The following is a 19,527-nucleotide window of genomic DNA, read 5'->3' as shown; positions in this document are numbered from 1 at the left end:
TGAATGACACTCAGGACATGCTACTGTATAACCATCTTATGCTATTGTTGAATGAAAATAAATGAATTCAAGCCTGCATTTTACATGCATTTAAAAAAAAACAGAATTTATTGATTACAGAATGAATTCATTTCTGTTCAGATCATAATACAAATACAAAATAAGTTTATCCACTTCCTCCACCCAACCATCAGTCCCTTTACCATTCCCCATGCACAGCCAAGACTCCTGACACAACTACTTACCCAAACTTCAGACTCCTGACTCCACCATTACGTTACATTTACAGCATTTAGCTGACACCCTTATCAAGAGTGACTTACATTATTATTTCAGTTTATACAACTAAGGGTTAAGGACCTTGTTTAGGGGCTCTGCAGTGGCAGTTTGGTGGACCTGGGACACAAACCTATGACCTTTCGAACAGTAGTCCAACACCTTAAACACTGAGTTACTCCATCCCGCCACTCACTCAATCTTCCGATTCCTTGAAACCACCACTCACCAAAACTTCAGACTCCTGACACCACCACTTCACCAAACCTCAGACTCCTGACACCACCACTTCACCAAAACTTCAGACTCCTGACACCACCACTTCACCAAACCTCATACTCCTGACACCACCACTTAACCAAACTTCAGACTCCTGACACCACCACTTCACCAAACCTCAGACTCCTGACACCACCACTTCACCAAACCTCAGACTCCTGACACCACCACTTCACCAAACCTCAGACTCCTGACACCACCACTTCACCAAACCTCAGACTCCTGACACCACCACTTCACCAAACCTCAGACTCCTGACACCACCACTTCACCAAACCTCAGACTCCTGACACCACCACTTCACCAAACCTCAGACTCCTGACACCACCACTTAACCAAACTTCAGTCTTCTGACACCACCACTTCACCAAACTTCAGTCTTCTGACACCACCACTTCACCAAACTTCAGTCTTCTGACACCGCCATTTCAGGTTTCTCTTTAAGATGACGGTGTTTTTCCCATCTTATTAATATTAGGGGGGGGGGGGGGGAGCAAACATTAAATACTTTAATCAATTAAAATTGTATTTAGCTATTATGGAGCCTGCCAACAATTGATTTATTCCTTTCATATGTGTTAAAAAAAAAAGCAAATGTAATTTAATTGAATTAAAGCATTTCCAAAGAACTAAACCCTTCTTTACACAAACACTAGAAGCAAAAAGAACTAAGGTAAAACTGGATTAGATTTAAAGCTGGCTTGAAGCAGGAGAAATTGTTTCCATGAGAAATTTTATTTATTTGACTGATCGTGACAATAACAAAAGATTTTTACTTCAACTTTTTTACTTCTACTTTCATACAGTCTCGTTTTTTGACACTATAACCAAAAAAAAAAAAAAAAAAAAAAGAAGGGAAAATGCTCGGTATTAATCAAGTATAGAGTGTTTTATTTGTCTAATGTCATCTCAGCTCATCCTTGTATTCAGCAGAGTTGCCATGAAATGTGGATTTAGATTCAATCCTAAATGTCCATAAGTAAAGTAAAGTATGTTTTGTTTTTGTAGCATCAGGATTTTTCATTGTCTACAACCGATAGTGTCTGATCATTGAGAATAGCATGCTGGGTGGTTATGGTTCTTTTCACTGCCACCCAACATTCTGAGTCGGTTTCTCCCATGTGCTGCTACATTTATGTTTCAGGTGTTTTATGAGAGTACCTGCATTGTAGCACGATGCTGCAGTAGTTGCTCTTGATATTTTCAAGGAGTCTGTTTTGTTAGCTTTACATCACATAAGTAGCCAGTGATACTGCATATTGTTGTCAGAGAAAAAAGTGAAAAGGTTTGATATATATAAGTATAAAAGTAAATAATAGTACATAATAGTATATAAAAGTAGTCAGTATATGAATATTGGTCGGTGGTATAGCTCAGGGGTCGGCAACCTTAAACACTCATAGAGCCATTTGGAGCCGTTTCCAACAGAAAAAAAACACAAGGAGCCACAAAACCCTTTTGACATCTAAAATGAAGATAACACTGCATATGTTGTTTTTTTTTTTTACCTTTATGGAAAGTATAGAAAAAACTGTAGTGTGTTGCATTTATGAAGTCAATGAACTGCTACAGAGTAAGCAAAATTTTATTTCTGCAATAAAACAAAAATATTTTGAACAGTTTGAACTAACCTTAAAAAAAGACGCTGGGTTGAAGGTTACTTTCAAATAAAATGTTCAATGTCTGTTTGAGTCCTCTTTGTATTCATGACATCAAAATTTGAACTTGCCGGCTGCAGCGAACCAAAAATGCGTCTGCTTCTGTGTGTCGGATTTCGCAAGTCGGCAGTTGAGACGCATATTTTGAGCGACAAAAAAATTTAACACGGTTTATTTTAATGTTACAAGAGCATCGTAATCTTAGAATTTAGAATTACATTTTTTAAAAAACTAACTAACTAAAAATAAATTTAAATTAAATATTTATTTTCCAAATCTACAAGGAGCCGCAGCAGAGGGATGAAAGAGCCACTTGCGGCTCTGGACCCCTGGTATAGCTCAAAATGGACTCGAGACTTTTTTTTTTTTGATTCAGTAGTTACAAGTACTGTTAAAGGTTGTTCCATTTAAATTTTTTTACATTGTTGATGTTCTAAAAATAGCAAATTATAATCCAGACTCACTTTGCATTAAAAGAAGGATATTTCTAGGCTCTGTAATGTTGTGTACCAAGGCTTGTTGGACCACATAGTGATTCACTACAAATTTAACGACACTGATGTTTTCAGCAGAACGATGCTTTAAATAGAGAGTTTAATGACAACAGGCTTAAACGCTTGATGACCAGATCATGTCTGGAAAGTGAGCAATCAAGCTATAGTGGTGTTACATACATATATTATACAGTAAACAGCTATTAGATATGTAATGTTATGATTCGCACACAGCTGCTTTTAGAAGAAGGACGATGTTATTAAATGTCCTTCCAGCTTTGGAAACCTGCCACATATTTCACAAGAGTAATTGCAGGTGTCCTAGTCAGAGGTTTAACTTGGGATGCCGGGCCAAAACATGATCTTTTTTCACAGCCTGATGGCGTCATAATGTGGCTTGTTGTGTTGTAACGGTTTTCTGCATCGTGCGATCTTCATGTGGTTTCAAGCTGAAAGATCGAATGCTTTTCTTTTCACATGCCCAGAAGTAAACTTTAACACATATAGTTTGGGACAATTATGATGCTAATTATGATGTAATTTGAATAATGCAAATTAATTTAGACAGTTTGAGCCAATTGAGAAATTCTAAGTCTTGTTTTGATAGCATCGATTTTTTTTTGGTAGTATATATCCTTAGATTTTATCTTCAGTATTATTCACACTAGCTAGACATTCGAATATTAAGTGGGGGGAATTTATTTTCCAGTGTGTTTGTTTTACCATGTTCTCTGGTTTGGTTTTAACATCTCACTCCCTGTCTTGCTAACTTCTTGTGTTCACTTGTTACGTGTTTAATTCCTGAAACCAGCTGAAACCAAGCTTTGTACAGAACCTCCTTTCTCCATCCTTACTTTCTTTGCCAGCATCTGATTGTGCACTAAAGCCTTCTATGGACTGTGTGGGGATTTTCCAGCTTCACCCTGATAAAGCACATTTTGAGTTTTCATAATCGTATCCTGACACACTTTACATTTACAAGACACTAAAAAAGATTTTCTTCTTCTTTGTTCTTTCTTCTGCTACATTCCCTATTTAGCTTGATGTTGCTCTACTTTGTGAAATCCCTTTTTTCTGTGGTTCACGTAGAAAGTATCGATGCTTTGAATTTGAATTTGTTGTTAATTAGATATCAGATAGTTTTATTCACTGGAATGGTTGTCATATGATTAAAAAAATCAGGGATTGATTATTCTGTGAAAATGGGCTGGTACAGGGACACTTTTTTTTTTTTTTTTTTTTTTTTTTTTGTTCCATGACAAATCAGTGAGCCAAATTTATTAAACAGCATGTGAGCAGTTCTCAGGGTTGCTGCAGAACATCACACAATAGACCTCCTGCACTCTTTGTGCTTGGCCCCCTAATGACTGGAAAGCTGCTTTGCCAAACTTTTTTTTTGTTTGTTTTTGTTTTGTTTTGTTTTGCAATTTGCAAGACTTTACAAAATACACACACGAATGTGGAATTTTAAAAAGGTTTTGCGAAAACAGCTGATCGTTGTCACAGTGTGTGAAGCGGTGTAGACCTACATAAAGGAGAGATATTAACGTGGGGTTGGAAAAATCAGAGCTGTAATTAAAACGGCTCAGAATGTGTTGTATCAGTCTCACTGAGAACATGTGGCGCATCGTCTATGTAATACTTTGTGAACGAGCTGTTATTATGGAAACTACCGTATAACGTATCAGTGCCAGACGTTATACTTTACGTTACAGCCGTTCCTCAAAGGTTTCTTCAGAGATTAGGGAGGACAAAAGAGAGATGTAAGCTGAGAGAGGAGAGTGGGGAATGGACTGGAGTGAAAGAGACCGGGGGTTGCTGGAAGAAGGAGAGAAAGGACTCATTGTTGTGCGCTGATGCGTAGTGGTGACCTGCTTGAGCTCTCCATCCTATACTCAATCTGTTCAGTCCTCTAAACACCACTCACTCTGTGCTCTGTTTGTACGGGAAAAGGAAATGCACACGGCGTTACCGGGTTTAACAAGGTCCGTGTCCAAGTCAGCACTTTTACTTCTTATTCTACTTAATTCACTCTTAAGTACATTTCAGGAGTGTAAAGATTTGGAACTTCATACCACATTTCCATTCTGAGTTATTAAAAGGTGATGAATATACAAGGTATTAAACAGGAAGGTCATGCTGTCGTGCATGTTGTATGACCTCACTGACTGGAGCGTGTTATTACACTGATTCTGCATTCGACACCTCACACTTTTATATGGTTTATCGTTCGATTTGTGGAACATCCGAGGGATGTTATTTCACGTTATAGCAGCGTTAAGCATTCATTCCCTTACCAATAACTCAAACTGATCTCTTATTCGATCAGATCTGAATGAGGTAGATAGATGATATGAGGTTCAGTAAAGAAGACAAACTAAGCAGGTTTCACTCACATCGATTCAGTCACTTTGTCTTTTCCCTCTTTTTCTTAGTTAACTTTAGTAGATGGATTAACACACACACACACACACACGCACACACGCATTCTGTAATTCTGTAGATTTGAACAGAATATTTAGACACACCTTCTGTCTAGCTTGATGTTAATGAGTATAAGTTAAGTATATTAAATGATGTAATATTAGTGGTTGTACAGAAGTAGGCTGAAACACACTGCCATGTGTCCGTCTCTCATATTGAGCGAGTGAATGAACGCAGCAGGGATCCTCCCACTTTCTTTCTGCTTTATTTTTTCACGTTTCAGGGTCACTTCAGACCGAGTTCAACAGTAACATGAGGCCCCTTGTGTTCTATCACCATAGCAACCCCTGTCCCTGCAAAACATGCTCTGCGAGTTTGTGTGTGTGTGTGTGTGTGTGTGTGTGTGTGTGTGTGTGTGTGTGTGTGTGTGTGTGTGTGTTTGGGGCGGGTGTTAAGAGTGTGTAGTTACGAGTTTGTATATGTGCACTAGGCTAAAAATATGCCAAAGAAGATGGGATTGGTTTTACACCACGTAAACTTGCTGAGAACAGCTAGCGTGTGTGTGAGAGAGAGAGAGAATGTAAGGATGATGGTGAAAGAGAGAAAGAACACTAAGGAAGGAAGAATGGATGGACAGATAGAAAGAGATAGAGAGACACTGAATTGCTAAGTTTCCAAGAACCCTCAGGGTTCTAGTGCATAAATGTTTATTACGTTTGTTCCCACAACCTGGGTAGATATTTAGCTTAGGTGACTCTTTTCATTATACAGGCTCATGATTTCAGTTTTGTACACACACACACACACACACACACACACACACACACACACACACACACACACCTATTATAACTGATTGCTGAGCAAATCTCGAGCTCCTGTGTTGAAACAGCTTTATTATTAACCATGTTTGCCTACAGTTTCCAAGAAGCTGTTGTTTGCTAAGTGGGTGTTCACTATCCGTCTCTTAATAATCTCTCGTCAGTGTGTACAGTAGTAAAAAGTACACACACATTACATTGTGAATTACTCACTGACCTGAAGTTCTTATTACTATTACTAATGTACTAGGAAAGCACTCAGGTGCACTAAAAGACCAGAGGAAAGAGAATGTCATGCTCTAAGTGAAGAAGTAACTTACAACATGTACAAAGTGCTTGTCACCTCAGAAAGCCAAAATCAATACTGTCATTTACCTCAGAGAGCTTCTGTCAGCTCAGGACTCATCAGCTACGCACTGACTGTGAAGGAAATGTGTGTATGTCACGGTCGAGGCAAAATCTAGTCTTTCACCCGACCTGTTTGAATTAATTGTATTACGTTAAAAATAACACAATCTTTAATAATATTTATAGCTAGTTATAGGTTATGAAAATTTTATATTTTTAGTTTCTTTCGGAACCCTGTGTTTTGTGCACCACAAGTACAACTGACCTTATGAAAATCAAGTTCAGGTGCATCACTTTTCCACTTAGGTTATGACATTTTAAGATATTACCTTATTATTGGATGGATAAAGGAATGAATGATTAGATGAAGGAACTATTAGATACATAGACACATGGATGCTTGGATGAATGGTTGGTTGGATGAGTGGTTGGTTGATTAGATTAGTGGATGGATGGATGATTAAATAGATAAATGAACATTTGGAGTGGTGGATGGGTGATTAGAGGGATAACAGATGATGACAAAATAAAATTGGTGCATAGAAGCCTTTATTTTCACCACATATACATTACTGTGCAGTGGAATTCTTTTCTTCACATATGCCAACTGAGGAGGTTGGGGTCAATACTATGGAAGCTATGATACACCACTTCTGGAGCAGGGAGGTTTAAGGGCCTTGCTCAATTGGCCAACAGTGACAATTGCGTCTTGAACCCAAACGTCCAATCAACACTCCAGAGCCTTAACCACTTGAGCCACCACTGCCCCATGAATGGATGATTAGATAATTAAATGTTTGAATAGACAGATGAATGATTAGATGGATAGATGACCAAAAAACTGGATGGAGGAATGGATGGTTATTTGGATGGATGTTAAGCATGGCTTGAATTTCTGAGGAAGTGATTGTGTATCCATGCAGTCAGGATTTGAGATAAAATAGCGGTTTGCGCTACCGATTAGTTTGCCCTGAGCAAGGTGAAAATTCTCAATGATATAAAAGATGACACCACAATCCGATGTAAGTCATTTTATGGTGTCAGATCGCAGCTATGCGACTCTTCACACTCCAATCATTACAAGGACACTCATCATTTCAAAACAACAGCTTTTAACCCTTGTTATATAAAGTGGCTATAAAGAGTCTCTTGTCTGGTCCCAGGAGACTCTCACCCACACCACACACATCAAACACTAGACACACTGTTTAACCTTCACTTGCTGAATCCAGTGAACACTGCACCAGCTTTAGAGTAGAGCAGTTATTTTTATTGCATCTCTTAATTAACAGGACCATGACGAAAAAAAAAAAAAGATAAACAAGAAAACATAGGGATTAAATATCAATACATGCACTAGTTCAGTTTTCTGCTTATTACACAATAATGGTTTATGATGTACCACTGTGAAATCTTCAGACTTTTAAATTCTTTGGACATTGTGATTTCAGCAACAGTGCAACAAACTACAGTACATTGGAATTGAGATATTCTTATCTCTATGCACTAATGTCATGATGCCCTAAAGCGCCAAATTCAAAATATTGACTCGAACAATCTCCGATCCTTTTCCGTGACTAATCCGTCATTTCTTCAGTTCGCCACCCACAGCTTTAGTTTCTATATGCAGATAACTTTAATACAAACATAAGAATGAAAAATGCTGAGAACCTTTGTTGCTTCTGGGGAGTAAATAATAGACAACATCCAGTTTTCACATTGTTTATTATTGAAAATTAAGAAGCCACACAATCGACAAATTGGCTAGCTTAATTCTTCTGATCATCACATACACGCTACGGATTTCTCCCAGAGTAACTCAGTGTAATGAATACTTATGAGAAGGATTTTCTTTATGATGTTTCCAGTTTGTCATGCAGACTATCTCTTAATGTTATTAGGTTGAAAGTTGCACAGTGTAAACCTCTCTGTTGGAAGCTTTTTATAAATTTATTCGTTTATTTGTGTCTAAATAATCCTAGTAAAGTCCTACCAAACAGCTATGTCTATATATATATATATATATATTTTAGGAGACGAGTTACAATTAAGTTTCCCGCCGATTAAAGATGTAGTTTTCTATTGACCCCAATGGCATTCCATAGTTTTCAGTTTCCTTAATAGGCCAACTTAAATGTCAGTGTGACTCAAATCTTTGTGTGTGTTTATAGCTGTTTACAGAAATGTTTACGAACACGGGAGTGCATAAAATATTTAATGTTTTAATGCACTTGGGCATCAGAAGTGAAGATGGATATAAATGTTTTATAGATAAATACATATAAAAACGTCTCTCTTATTATGCTGACTATTATAATTTTTCCTGTATATGATATTATGTTGAAATACAAACATTAGAGAGAAATATTATGAGTTTAAACTTTTTGCTCTGTTAATAATTCCCAATGTTCTGGTGATTCATGTTGCTCCAGTAGAGACTCGTTTAAAAACAGTATACGTGGAACTGTTGTTTTTCCAACTAGAATATTATAGAATATTGGGCAGAATTTTACATGCCCAAGCACATTTACAGTTAAAGTGAAGCATGTTGGGATCTCCAGCATTACAAATGTTCCTTTGTGAAGGAGTGAGAAAGATCATTTTACAAGTCGGTTCAGCGGGATAGCGAGAACAGTTTAAGTTATAAACGGCTTGCGATATTAGATGGGAGGATGAAATGTAATACCTCTGAACAGCTGACTTATGAAAGTATTAGAGTTTTATGCATTTTGTCACAGATTCTCATTGAGTTTCAAGTCTATAATGCTTTATTGGTTTCATACATAGACCGCTTGACCTACACAAGCTCGCACTGAACCTGGATTCTATCTCAGGGGACTTGGGTGTGGACACTGTGGACAATTTAGAGATGTCAGTCAGCCTACAGCACGTGTCTTCGGACTAGAGGTGGAAAAACAGAAACCCATGGAACATGCATGCCACACAGTGTGGAGGTGAAAATCAATCCTCTAACCCTGGAGGCACCCAGGTTCCAGACATGATAAGCTTCAGAGTTGTTATTTGTCAGAATAATTTGTCAGTTTTAATGTAAGTTATACTTTTGTTGGACAGCCTGTGCTTAGCCTTTTCAAAGTAGTCGTCATCTTCATCGTCTTCTACTTGTCTTCTAGTTTCTGTTTCAAACATCTCATGTTTCATCTCTAACATCTATCCCTAATGAGCAAACCTGAGGAAAAACTCCAAGAGGAATAAACCTTGAGAGGAACCAAGGCTCTGATCAGAATATCAGCCCCAACGAAGATCATTCCATAGAATGAATTGACACTGAGATGGCTTGAGTCTGAGCTAGAACGAAATCAGCCTCAGCCTCATAGCTTCATAGCATTCTGGGTGTTTATCTTATGTCCATTATGTGACATTGAGCTTGTTTGCTTGCAAGGCTTGAGACATTTTCTAACAGCAGATAATCTGATGGATGCCAATAACAAAAGCTTTTATTGCTAGCCAGTTTAACTGGACAAATGTCTTCCTCAAGTTATAAATGGGAGCTCTGACATAAGATGAAACTAACAGGCTGTTTCTACAAGATTCTACATGCTTTTGTATGTCGTTCGCAAGACACTTTATATAAATTTATTACCGCAAGCACTATACCACAAGAGCATGGTTTTATCTTCCTCTCGCATGAGCTTCTGCTGTCACGGCCTGTTCTCGTATCCTGCCTCATACACTCTTTAAAAGCACTTCTCCTTGCTTGTTCTCTTCCAGCTTATGAAAGATAGACAGATCAGCTTAGTGCCCCTGTGACGGAAAAAGCCCAGCCTGGTTCATGTCAGGACCTGACTTAAATAATGAATAACGCAGTCGTCCGTCAGAAAACAATTTGTTCCAGGATGTGACGCAGCGATTAATCAGAGACCCGTGCGTCCAGTCAGGACCAAAATAAAGGCAATTTTCTGATGACTTACAAAGGCGTATTATACACTTTCAGCTCTGCCAGAAATCATGGAAGCGTTTCACATATTAAAACAATCGAATTCATTAAATTATAAGCATACTGTCGTTTCTGTTGATTTTATTATTATTATTATCTAATAAAATACATTCAAATTGTTTAATTGAATGAATAAATGAAGATATGCATTAAATGATGAAATGTCCTAGAGATATTAAAGCAATTATAATTTAATTAACTAAAAAACAAATGCTGCCACTGGTTATTAAGTGATATTAATAGAAACAACAATGCTAAAATTATTACTTTATTATTAACATTAATATTAATAAATAGGAAAAATAAATTAATAAATAAATAAAAATATTTTTTTGTCTTGTAAATAAGTAATAAAAATGTCTTGTAAGTTAGCAAGTTCATGTCAAAATATAAAAGTTGTGTTAAGCCACAGACCCCATATTTTGCCATCTTTTCAACTGTCGATTGCATAAGTATTGGCACCCACAATCCACTTAAACGATTACGTTAAACTTCTCATGGGGATTATTGGAAAATTGCAGATTATAAAAATGATAATTGTTGAAAGTTCTTTGTATGCTAATTTCAAAAACTATGGAATAAAAACACTGTCAATAATAATTTTAATTTTGCGGAGTTGGATCCCAAAATCTACGGCCACAACATTTTACAGATACGAGATTTTGCGTGTTTGTTCAAATACAACTCCAAAATGTACGACTATGACAGTTTACAGACACAACGCTTGTTTTCACAACACCTCTACCTCACACATTTTCGTGTGTGAAAAACACACGAAAATGGTCTGCGAAACAACTGTCAAAAATACATCATCACGTTCACAGGCATTACTATCCGAGGGAAGATGAATCGATTCCACGAAGTGCGCATGCGCTCCGTCCTCTTTTAAACCACTGGCGCTGAAATGGAGGATCAGCAGCCAAGCGCTCACTCATCGTCTGTGTTGTATAAAGTACTAGAAAGCAATATTTGAGTAAAAGTACAAGTATCATACTAGAAAAAGACTTTGGTAGAAGTGAAAGTCACCTTTTAGAATACTACTCAAGTAAAAGTCTTAATTATCTGATATTTACTGTACTTAAGTATCAAAAGTCATTTTCTGATATTTAATGTACTTAAGTATTTGAAGTAAAAGTAAAAAGTAAACTTTCAGTGATTTTTGGTAGGTATAAGATCAGGGACGGTTCTAGGGTTTCATCTTTAGGGGTTTTAGCCCTCAGTGAGAATTTAAAACAAGAAGAGTTTTATATTATATATTACATGACTACATAGTAAGCCAAAAGTTATGGTATTATTAAATGGCAAAAGTTGACACCAAAATGATGTATGCATGATTTAATGATGCCAGTCTTGAATCAAATCAGTTTATGTATGTGTGCATTCTCTACAAACAGTGTGTCCAATGAATGCAGTCATTAATAAACTAATATTCACAAAGACCAAATCAATAAATGTTATTTTTATTTTATTGTATGGATTGTTTGCATTAATATTTTGTTTGTGCTACAACTCTGGTAATAAAAATAGTGACATTTCACTGCTTTTGGTTGCTGTATTTGCAGCTTTCCGATTAACGTTATACATTAACGCCACCAGCTCTGACTGGGCGTGCACGCTGCGCGTACCTGTGCTTCTCCGTACAGCGCGCGGAGCGTAATGCAATCTAGGAGCAGTGATTCACCAAATCTCCCTTATTGCAGTCACACACATTTCTTCTGATTTTATTTTGTAGTAACGAAGATGCTTAGTGGAAATATAACGGAGTAAAAGTAAACATTTTATCTAGGAAATGTAGTGGAGTAAAAGTGAAAGTTGACATAAATTTAAATAGCGAAGTAAAGTACAGATACGTGACATTTCTACTATAAGTACAGTAACAAAGTATTTTTACTCCGTTACATTACAACACTGCTCATCATCTCAGGTAAGTTTCTTTTTCCTTCCAAATTCGGACATGTTTAAGGGTTAGTTATCACTAATAACAGAGAGGAGTAATATTACAGAGATAGGTTAACTATAGTAAGTAAGATTAGCTCTCAGAGTAAGGTTACATTAGGTGCTTAAAGAATACAGCTGTTTAGGAGGTCATCACTGCAGTCTGTAGCGTGATGAGATAGGCCTACATAAAAGAATTAGCAATTTTAAGTGTTTACTTACTAACAGCTGTGTACATGCACTGGAATAAACAGGTCATGCAATATGTGTGCACTGCTTAAGTGTTAAAGTCATATTTTATTGTTTATCAGGTTCCATTGGGTGACATCTTGCACTCAGCCCAGAATCTGGTGTCGATGTTGGACAACAGAAAATGGGGAACCAGTCCAATATCAGTGGACAGTCAGCACAAGAAAGAAGGTCCAAGTCAAATGGGCAGTCAGTGCAGCAGGAAATGGTTAGGTGTGTGTGTGTGTGTGTGTGTGTGTGTGAGGTGTGTGTGTGTGTGTGTGTCTTTTATGTAGGCCTATCTCATCACGCTACAGACTGCAGTGATGACCTCCTAAACAGCTGTATTCTTTAAGCACCTAATGTAACCTTACTCTGAGAGCTAATCTTACTTACTATAGTTAACCTATCTCTGTAATATTACTCCTCTCTGTTATTAGTGATAACTAACCCTTAAACATGTCAGAATTTGGAAGGAAAAACCAACTTACCTGAGACGATGAGTGAGCGCTTGGCTGCTGATCCGCCATTTCAGCGCCAGTGGTTTAAAAGAGGGCGGGGCGCATGCACACTTCGTGGAATCGATTCATCTTAACTCGGATAGTAATGCCTGTGAACGTGATGACGTATTTTTGACAGTTGTTTCGCAGACCGTTTTCGTGTGTGAAAAAGAGGTGTTGTGAAAACAAGCGTTGTGTGTGTAATCTGTCATAGTCGTACATTTTGGAGTTGTATTTGAACAAACAAACAAAATCTCGTATCTGTAAACTGTCGTGGCCGTAGATTTTGGGATCCAACTCCACAAAATTAAAATTTACACACAAATGCTTTGAATTACGTACGATTATTATTGACAGTGTTTTTATTCCATAAAAAAACAGCTTATTGAACACTATGTAAGATTTCACCTTTGACCTGAAGTGCATTTCCATGTTTAGAAATTGCTTAAACTCTTTCCTTGCTGTCATAGTACGAGTTCAAGGCGAAGAACATTAAGAAGAAGAAAGTGAACTTGGTGGTCTCAGTGGACGGAGTAAAAGTGATACTTCGCAAGAAGCAGAAGGTAAAGTGTATTTTATCTTTGGGAATATTTTTTTAAATACACGCTGATAGAAAATACTGCATGAATACATATGTTGTGCTTGATGCTGAATTTTCAACCACACAGAGGAAAGAGTGGACTTGGGATGAAAGTAAAATGCTGGTGATGCACGACCCAGTGTATAGGTGAGTCAGGGGACTTTGGCTGCCTTTTTTTTGTCCAAAAACAGAGACTCGACATGCTGAAGTAAACTAGATTCGATTCAGTGGAAATTTCCACACATAAACTCATCAACCACTTCATTAGGAAGACTAGTACATTTGCACATTTAATCTGGAAGGCTACAGTAAGTCATATAATCACTCTTTACAACTGTGGTGAGCAGAAAAGCATCTGAGAAGAAGCAACATGTGGTACCTTGGGGTCGAGGAGCTACAACAGCAGAAAAGGACATCAGGTTCCATTCCTGTCAGCCAAAAACAGGAATCTGATGCTACTGTGGTCCATGAAACAGGACAGGTGAAGCTTGTATAAAAAGACAAGGTGATGACTGTGCCCACTACAGAAGTGTCAGTCATGAGTGGAACCCGGAGTCCTCCTCTGCTGTTGTAACTTCGAGGTTTGACAGGTTGTGCATGCTGAGATGCTTGTGCCTTAAAATATCTTTGTCTAAAAAGAATCTGTGTTATACCTTCGAGATCACCTACATTTCTCTAAACATGAATATTCCTTTTGAGTTATTGTAAGCTTTTTCATGAGTTACTGCCAACCTGGATGCTTCGTTATCCTGGATTTGCATTCTGTTGCTGTAAACATTCCAACAAATTAACTAATGGGAACATTGGCACTTTTTTAGGCAAGTGAAAACAAATCAGTCATACTCTGCATACCGCCTGATGGCGTTTCACAGTTCAAGTTGTTTTAAAAGTCAGATATTTGCTTATGAATAGTTACTTACAGATATGAAATGTTCTCCATGGAGGACTGTAACAAAACAAAGAAAACTGCAGTTCTCTGGAATGCAATCTTTACCAAATATTTATGGTGGGGTGCCAATAATTTTGAAACTTCTGTTTTTAGCTGTGTGTGTGTGTGTGTGTGTGTGTGTGTGTGTGTGTGTGTGTGTGTGTGTGTGTGTGTGTGTATGTATGTATATATATATATATATATATATATATATATATATATATATATGATAAAAAATATTTATTTATTGTTTCAAAATTATTAGCACCCCAACATAAATATTTGGTAAAGATTGCATTCCAGAGAACTGCACTGTTTTTTTTTTGTTTTTGTTTTTACAGTCCTCATATGGAGAACATTTCATATCTGTAAGTAAGTATTCATAAGTAAATATAACAACAAGCTTAGCTATATATAAATTATATTAGATAAAAATTGATCTAAAGGAAGTAGTAAATAAAATGCGTGTTAGCAAGTAAAAACGTGGGGTCATTTCAGTATTTAATAAAATACATTTTGGCATTCGTTTAAAATACCCTGGATCAATGTAGTCAGTGCTTTCTGTTATAAAGCTTTTTTCCAGTGTAGTTGCCAAACACCAGAGTACTTTAGTGCATGACTTGTAATTCTATGCATTTGTCATTTGTAAATAAAGACATTTAGAAGTACCTTCTTAGTATTCCAAACATACCTCATTTAAGATCAAAAAACTGTTAAAAAAAACCCATTTTAAACTAATTTAAAAAATAAAAATGATCTGCATTTGTACAAACAGTGCCAATAGTTTGTCTGTTACCTTTTCTTTTAGGATTTTCTATGTGTCCCATGACTCTCAGGATTTAAAGATTTTTAGCTATATTGCCAGAGATGGGTCCAGCAACAGCTTCAGATGCAACGTCTTCAAATCCAAAAAGAAGGTATTCACCCATTTGACTTTTTTTTTGAGTGCAGACCTTTTCTAACTGCCATGGAGAATGATTATGGAAATGTAATAGGGGGAGGAGAACCCTGAGAACATTGGCCTGTGTTCTGAAGCTCCCACGGGTTGCATAACAAAAGAGTGTGGTTTGCAGTAGGTGTAGTTTCGGAGTCAAAGGAAAGACAAAACATGTTTTCTGCAATAGAACTGTGCGTTAGATTACGTCATCTGTATAGAAAGAGGGGTAATGATGGGATCTCTGGGAGATAGGGAGAAGATTTAACTTCCAGTATGACTTTGTAGAGTTTGGATGAAGAGAAAGCTTTGTCAGAATTTATAGTACAGGTGGAGTTCTGGGTGGTAGAAGTAGAGTAGAAGCCTTGCAAACAGATACAGAGTTTCTGTAACAGGATCAGGGTGTAAACTTTAGGAGTAGTTATGCTTGACTTCATTCCATTGAGCTATAAGCGAGAATGAAACATTGAATTGGGTGAAGGTATGTGTGGGGGGTGGGTGGGTTGAATGAGGTAGGTTAATTGGGATGACTGGGGGCATTGGGGTAAGAGAAGAAAGATGGGGATGTGTGAGGGAGGGGTTAGGATGAATGATGAAGGGGTTGAATGAACAACTGAGGTTGACTGTGGTGAACAGTGACAGGGCTAGGATAAGAAAAGAGGGACAGGATGAGTGGGGGAAGAGATTGGGATGAATGGGGGGTAGGGGAAGTATCAGGAAAGTGGTTAGGGTGAATAGGTGTATGGATTCAGAAAAGTGAGGGACAAGGTTGGAATGAGATAAAGTGGGTAGGGTTTGGATGAATGATAGCTGTTGATTGTGGTAAACAGAAATGTGACTGGGATAAGCAAGAATGGCGGTTGGGATGATTGGGATACGGGATTCGGTGGAATGGTGAATGAATTAGAGAAATAAAGAAAGAGGGCATTGGGATGAGTGAGGGACAACGTTGGATTGAATTGTGGAAGGATGCGATTGGGATAATTGTGGAGAGCTTGAATGAATGAGAAATGTCGATTGTGGTGAACAAAGAGGGAGGGTAGTGTGCTGAGTGATAAGGGGATGGGTGAAGTAAAATCAGAGATTAGGATAAAGATGAATGGATGGATGGATGGATGGATTGATGGATAGGTGGGTGGATGGATGGATGAAGAATGGTGGCATGAGTTGAGTTTCAGTATAAAAGACCGATTTGATGTAAATGTGACTTGTTTCGCAGAGTCAGGCAATGCGTATAGTGAGGACAGTAGGCCAGGCCTTCGAGGTGTGCCATAAGCTGAGTCTGCAGTCTGCTGATGGACAGATGGACGGACAGATGGACAGACTCGCACTTGAAGAGAGTGGAAAATCTGAGGAGGAAACACCTAGTGAAGGTAAGATAGAAACATGCCACCTCTTTAGTCCATAACAGGGCCACGGTGTATAGTCACTTATAGTCACTGTCCTGTTTATAAGGAACTCCAGCCTATTATGTGGCAGTAGCATAAAATCATGCAGATACAAGGCAAGAGCTTTAGTAAATAATACTGATGATCTCTTGCCATTTTCTCGCACAACATTGTAAACATTACAGTTTGAACACAGTGGTGTCAAATACAGAAATGTGTTGGTTGATTACTGAATGTTTTTGTTTCTTGCACCATTCTGTATAAACTCTTTAGACTATTGTGTGTTCATCCACATGATTGGCTGATTAGGTATACAGATATTCTTAATGAAGAAGTGGATGGACAGATTTTTGACTGCATAATTGGCTAAATTCAGGCCAGTCTGTTTTTTAAGTGATGACAAAAGAGAATGTTGTGAAATTTTGAAGCCTTGCAGTAAATACTTCACAAAACTTGGGAACAAAATCTTACACTATATTTAGTCAATAAAATATAGGCTGATACCCAGGAAATTCCTTACATTGTCACTAAATCCAGCTTTTTTTCATGTCAAATGCATCTTTTCTTTGGGAATGGTAGACATTAAGACACTGCAAGTCTTATCCACAAGCTAAGCTAGTTTAATTCCTACAACTTTAATGAGACACGGAGTTATAAGCTGCTCAGCTAGTCCGAGTTTATATATCGAATCGAATAATGTTATCCTGCTATTGAACTTTATTTGTTTATCCATCTAATGAACTTTTAAGCTCCATTATTTGCTTTGTTAGCTGGATGCTAGCTCCTTCAAGTACTACCGATTTAAAAGAACCAAATGTGCAAACCCATTAGCATTTTTAACCACACGGGTGTTAGCTTACATTACATACGTTTTTGTACAGGTGGTTTAACAAAAGCACTACTGTACCTGGCTCTCTAAGTGACAAAGATATACCTACATAATACAGATATCATTTACATACCTATCCAAGAGCAGCTTCACAGACTCTACATCTAGCTTCATCGCTTTCAGCGGTATTGAATACTTCATCTTGGAATGTGCTACCAGTGCTTATACAAATTTTATAGAAAAAAAGACTATAACAAAGTATTGTATGTGGGATTTCTCAGCCACTTAATACATTTGCGCCGAGGCCTTTGCTTAAACAATATTGTGGTTTTTATTTTTAATGAAAACATTTTGTTGTTTTCAATTGTGCAGCTTTAATTCCCAAGGAATCACTCAGATCACACACATTAATCCTAAAGTTTCAAGGCCAGAGATGGCAATGATAAATCCTAGGTCATGCAGATTGCTAATATCGGATGATACACATGATGAATGATGCCTCACTGTCTTTTTTTGTGGGTGGAAAAAATGTTAGCGATATTCAGAGTTTATGACTTACTGGATTCAGACTTTATATCAGGTCACATATATTTATATTAAAACAATTTTCATTGTGATTAATCACATTTAATTTTCTGTGGTTAAGATTAATCACAGTATTATGCACAAAATTCAATAATGAATTCAAAAGAATATTTTTTGCAATTTTCTTTGTATAAATACTGCTATAGGATCAAAAGTGCAATAACATTCGGTTTGCAAACACTTAAAACAAATAATGACCATTTTTTTACAGTAGTATTCCCTTTACATAGTAGCAGTAAATCTTAAACATGAATGAAGTACTCCGGTGATAAGAAAATTCTACTTTGCAGTAGTTACAAATAACTTTGGTTCTGTCAATGGTCATCAGTCGTGTGGAAAAGATTTGAAATAAAAATGTCCATTTAAGAGTTCAGGACATTTCTCCATTTTTCTGTCCCCGCTAGTTCCTTTATGTTGCAGTTTGTGTGAACGCTGCAACAGTCTTAGGCCCACCCCAAATGTTCTTATTGGTTGAGACACCTATCCAAAGCCAGTACCGATCAACATCCCACCAATCCAGTGACCCTTTTTCTGTATGTGTATTCAGAGCCAGTGAGCAACGGACTTTCATCATCATCATCATAATAATAATAATAACAACAACAACAAACAAAAAACTGTTAATTCATGATAAAATAATTCTCGGTGGCAATTAATTAATTGACGTGACAATAACGTGTTAACGTGCCCAGCCCTAGTTTATATATATTTATATATTATATATTTATATAATAACTGTGAACAAAATCAGAGATAGAAAATACTGACTGAAGAGTGCTTTTCCTTTGCCGTGAACTATATTTTACTGGCCTTCAGTGGCATTCCATTTTTTTGGTGTTTTTACAGCCCAAGGCAGTCTGATATATTGACATGTGGTTAAATAAAACTGCCAGACAGTACCGCACACATCCAGGCTCAGAAGCGCTCAATTTCTGTATTAAATCGTCACTACGCATGCGTTACTCCGAATACAGCCCCGTATTTCTTTGCAATGTGTTGTTTCTCACAGGCCAAGAGTTGACCGGAGCTGAGCGCATCAGTTGTATAGAAATGGAGATGAAGCCTCTGCCAGCCAGTGTTTGTGAACAAGCCATTAATGACGTCCTTCAGAGCCTCTCAGAGCTGAACATGGTGAAGCCAGGAAAAACTCTCCAGGTGAGAATGTCTGGATATGATTAGCTTCTGTATAGACGCGTATGAGACGGTAACACATACAGTTCAGTTGTTTCACCTGATATAGTCTGACAGATGACATTTAATGTAATCTTCCTGTTAGAGGAAGCTCTCTCACAACCTCACACATTCCTCGTTAGCTCTTCTGCATCCATGAGGCATTTATTCGATAGTAGTATTTGATAGTATTAT

At 37.4% G+C, this 19,527-nt stretch overlaps 1 protein-coding gene across 2 annotated transcripts in view; it reads left to right on the top strand.

The window, feature by feature from the left end:
- Positions 1 to 19,527, top strand: part of si:dkey-34e4.1 (carboxyl-terminal PDZ ligand of neuronal nitric oxide synthase protein) — a 49,379-nt gene that overhangs the window by 7,031 nt on the left and 22,821 nt on the right. For both annotated transcript variants that reach the window (XM_027178763.2, XM_027178762.2), the window contains 5 exons: positions 13,389 to 13,481; positions 13,587 to 13,645; positions 15,235 to 15,343; positions 16,580 to 16,733; positions 19,172 to 19,317. In XM_027178763.2, the coding sequence (XP_027034564.1) occupies positions 13,389 to 13,481; positions 13,587 to 13,645; positions 15,235 to 15,343; positions 16,580 to 16,733; positions 19,172 to 19,317 (561 nt within the window). The remainder of the gene's footprint in view (positions 1 to 13,388; positions 13,482 to 13,586; positions 13,646 to 15,234; positions 15,344 to 16,579; positions 16,734 to 19,171; positions 19,318 to 19,527) is intronic.

The sequence above is a fragment of the Tachysurus fulvidraco genome, chromosome 26, assembly GCF_022655615.1.
Source record: "Tachysurus fulvidraco isolate hzauxx_2018 chromosome 26, HZAU_PFXX_2.0, whole genome shotgun sequence".
NCBI classification, from domain to species: Eukaryota; Metazoa; Chordata; class Actinopteri; order Siluriformes; family Bagridae; genus Tachysurus; species Tachysurus fulvidraco.
Note: the sequence above shows the minus strand (reverse complement) of the source record. Positions and strands in the feature narration are given on the sequence as shown.